Below are 4,210 nucleotides of genomic sequence, written 5' to 3'. Positions count from 1 at the left end.
GTGTGTGTGTGTGTGTGTGTGTGTGTGTGTGTGTGTGTGTGTGTGTGCATGTGTGTGTGTCCAGTGTTACTCAAAAAGTTATGACCGTATTTTCATGACATTTTCAGGAAATGTGGAGGTTGTCACAAAGAATAAACGGCTACATTTTGGTGGTGATCTTAATCACCGTCCAGATCGGTGATTTTTTTAAAGGCTTCTTGTGTCTGTGCTCAAGATGTTCGTGCTCGAGTGACCCTCTTTACCAAGGTGTGCACTCTCCGTGCGCTTCTAGTTGACAGTTTTACGTTCGCCAAACAATTCAAAACACCACTTTAAAAGTTATTTTATTCAGTAGTTCGAGTTTTTGTGCATTTATGTTTTTACTACTATTCCAGTGAAGATGGGACATTTAGCTTCAGCTGTTAGAATCATTTACATCGCTGTCCATCTGTACACAAACATGATGTTTAAAATAAAATGCTGTGGTGTAACAGGGGAAATGTGTGTCTGCTGTGGTCTGGAGCTTTGGGTGAAAAGTGGAAGTACCTTTACTCTATTTCGAACTCTTACGGGGGCGGATTCTCTGTTGAAAAACTTGCCCGACTTGTAGTCAAATTTAGTCAGGTCGAGCAGTCCCTGGAACACGGTGGTCAGTTCGACTTTGCTTCTCACTCGTTCACCTCGCGGGCTGGAAGAAGAACAAATTAAAAAGGATTTGAAATTACTTCATTTAAGACTGAAGCTGCTGGCTACTGTTTTTAACAAGTTCAACGCTAATTATAAATAAATGCTTTTTTTTTTTTTTAAATGCTGTTCACAACTTTCCAGATTTCAGTTATATCAAGAAACTTTACTGCGATAAAAAAAAATAAGACAACACGTTTTGTCTTTAGTCAAAAGAAACATGAATTGTTCGTTTTGAAATTAGTTTAAAAAAACTATCAACTTAATGTAAACTATATACTAGTATTTAAACAAAATTGAAAAACGTTTATTTTATATACAACCATAATGTTTTACCCGAGGTAATACACGTCTTTCTGGCCGATGCTTGATCCTGAACGTCGAATGACCTCTTTGCGTTTCCAACCTTCTTGAAGCATCGGCCAATCGATCCACCCTTCATCAGGGTGGGTTCGCTTACGGCCATGATAACTGAAACGATAAAAAGAAGAAACAACAAATAAACATCTTCATAACACCCAAAATATGTCTACAGTCATGGGAACAAACATTGTTCTGGTATTTACTAGGTTCACGCACCGTGTCGGTACTCATCAACAAAAACGACAAGGCTGTGTGGAAAAACTAAGTCCATATTTTCTGCTTACACACGATTTAAGAGGAAAAGTGGCGTTAGTCGTTTGTTGGTGTGAAGCATACAGGTGTGTGTCAACGCCAACAGGCCCACCCAAGACTCATCAGCTTACAGAACCACCTTTAGCAGCAACAACCTGCATTGCAAGGTGCTGCACAACAAGCCCAAACCATCAGCCCTCCACCACCGTGTTGGGATGAGGTGTTTGTGCTGATATGAAGGTTTTTGGTTTCTTTCAAACTGCTGTGCATTGTGGGTAAATACCTCAAATTTGGTCTCGTCGGTCCAAAAACCATTTCAGAAAACTTGTGATTCATTCAGACGCAACTCTGCAAACTAAACGTGTGCCGACATGTTTTTAAAGAGAACGTCTTCTAAAAGAATCTACAGGTTCAGTCTTTTATTTTTGCCCCGTCACGAACCTGCCGAAACCTGAAAAACCCGACATGGAGCTCTTTAGTTGGTTTTCTGTCATTTCTCTGAGCATTGTACAGTTAATTTATTGGGATATCCACTCCTAAGGAGATGTGCATCTATCTTAAGTATAAGTGCTGTTTGTTGTCAAATTTGTATGTTTCCATAAAATGAAGAAATTAGTCTCTGCATTTAACCCATCACATGTGAGACACACCAGGTGGAGCAGTGGGAAGCTATGTAAGCGCCTGGGGAGCAATTAGGGATTAGGTGTCTTGCTCAGAGACACCATGACAGGGAATGGCTGGGAGTTGAACCTGGGACTTTTGGGTCTCAAGTTGGCTGCCCTGCCTCTACCCCATCTCAGCCCCATAAATAATTATTAAATGTTTACTTAAAAAAAAAAATTATTAAACTCATTAAATGTTTTCTACTTGTAAATACTATTTATTACTCTGGAATGATGGACTCTAAATGGTTTAGAAATTATCTTTCCCCTATTTTAGATTGATGAGCAGTATTATTGCTTCTCGAAGACCACAGCTGACGTCTTTCCACCTTGGCATTGTGTTAACACACACCTGTTTGATGAAAAGCACCAAAACTCCTGCATTAATAGAGGAATTCTCACTGATGATGACCAGTTAATCAAAACAATGGATCAGGAACGCCTGGCTGAAACTAAACCTCTTAAATCTTTGGGAAACCACACACAACCTTTCCATTTGACAGACACGGTGGAATCTCTTGTTTTTATACCCTCATGGTTAGATTTAAATAATGTAAAAACAGATCATTTTTATGATAACCTGCTATATAAAATACCTAAACTGAAAAAAGGGGGATCTAACAAAGTTAAGTCAGGTCCTCTGGACCAATTCTTCTTGTTGAAATGTTTCTGTTTTTACCCAAAAGACTTGTTCAGTCTGAAGAGCAGCAATAAACTCAGTCTTATAAATAGCACCTTCTCATCGTGGATCAACCAGTTTGCAGCTGACAACCAAAACTAGCTGTTGACATGATCAAGGAGGACCATCAGCCTAACGATGCATTATCACCCTGATGGCCGCTTGCTATTCACAGGGGGCTGAGTGATACTAGTGTAGCCCTGCTGAAATTTATCATAACAGGGCTACACTAGCAATAACTTTTTTAACCAGTACAGGCAAAAGAGAGCACATTACACCAGTTTTGGCCTCACTGCATTGGTTACCGGTTCACCTTCGAACCCAGTTCATAATACTCCTGTATGTCTACAAATCGCTGAACAGTCTCCGCCCCCACCTCTTGGATCCGCTACAGCCGTATGTCCCACCACGTTCCCTGAGGTCAGCGGACCAGTTGCTCCTCACAGTTCCAGGAACTCGTCTTAAGCGCAGAGGTGACAGGGCCTTCTCTGTAGTAGGACCAAGACTTTGGAACGAGTTACCTCTGCTTGTCAGACTGGCACCCCCCCTCTCGGTTTTCAAATCCCATTTAAAAACTCACTACTATTCAACAGCTTTCAACACCAGAGGATCTGTGTTTTGAACCTGTATGCTCCACACTCGTTTGTCATCATATTTATTATCTGTATCAATTTTATGTCTATATTTTTGATTTACTTCATTTTGTATATTGATTCGTGTGTCGTCTGTTGTTCTGTCTGTACAGCACTTTGGTTGGCCTTGTCGCTGTTTTAAGTGCTCTATAAATAAAATGGTATGGTATAACAGCATTGTAAGAGGGAGACAGTTGAACCCGGAGGCCTCCACCCCTGTCTAATGATGGATGGTTTCTCTTTACAAAGATGGCCTCCTTTACTCCTCTCTCAAACCAACGTTCTTCTCTATCAAGGATGTGAACATCTTCATCCCTGAAAGAGTGACCTCTGACCTGGAGAGGAGTGTAAACTGCACAGTCCTGGCCTGATGATGTTGCTCTTCAACAACAACAACAACAACAACAACAACAACAACAACAACAACAACAACAACAACAACAACAACAACAACAACAACAACAACAACAACAACAACAACAACAACAACAACAACTCAATGAGACTAACCTGTATAAATAAATGTTGAATGAAAAACAAGAAGAACCCATCCAGAGGATCTGACTTAACTTTGTTAGATGTTTCTACCTGGATTATTGAGCATGCATCAGGATATAAAAAAGGGGGACTTTCTTGTACTTATGACTGTATCCTAAAATACACTCCACGTTGAGTCTTGTCAGAAAACTGGATTAGGATATTAGAACGAGTATAGTTACAACTAGTACCATCTTTGAACCTGGGCATAAATATTTACAATCTAGTTTGTAGAGAACATTGAACATGATGACATAATTAAGGTAAATACATTGCTCATTGCAAAGGTCTTCAGGTCTCGTAAATGAGTCGACGAGGCTCAATGGGATTAACCTGTATACATAAAGGTTGAATGAAAAAGAAGCAATGTAGAAACAGCACTTTCATTAAAGATGTGTGTGCGTGGGGGGGGGGGGGGGGGG

The 4,210-nt window shown here is 40.3% G+C and overlaps 1 protein-coding gene across 1 annotated transcript in view; it reads right to left on the bottom strand.

Annotated features, from left to right (window-relative positions):
• The window catches only part of mbd1b (methyl-CpG binding domain protein 1b), a gene marked incomplete at its 3' end in the record, with an annotated part of 8,352 nt that overhangs the window by 3,550 nt on the left and 592 nt on the right, over positions 1 to 4,210 (bottom strand). The window contains 2 exon segments of the mRNA XM_037679132.1: positions 526 to 667; positions 1,000 to 1,134. Coding sequence (XP_037535060.1) covers positions 526 to 667; positions 1,000 to 1,134 — 277 coding nt within the window.

Source organism: Nematolebias whitei, chromosome 7 (genome assembly GCF_014905685.2).
Source record: "Nematolebias whitei isolate Nwh7 chromosome 7, NemWhi1, whole genome shotgun sequence".
In the NCBI taxonomy this organism is placed as follows: Eukaryota; Metazoa; Chordata; class Actinopteri; order Cyprinodontiformes; family Rivulidae; genus Nematolebias; species Nematolebias whitei.
This window is presented reverse-complemented; position numbering and strand designations above follow the sequence as displayed.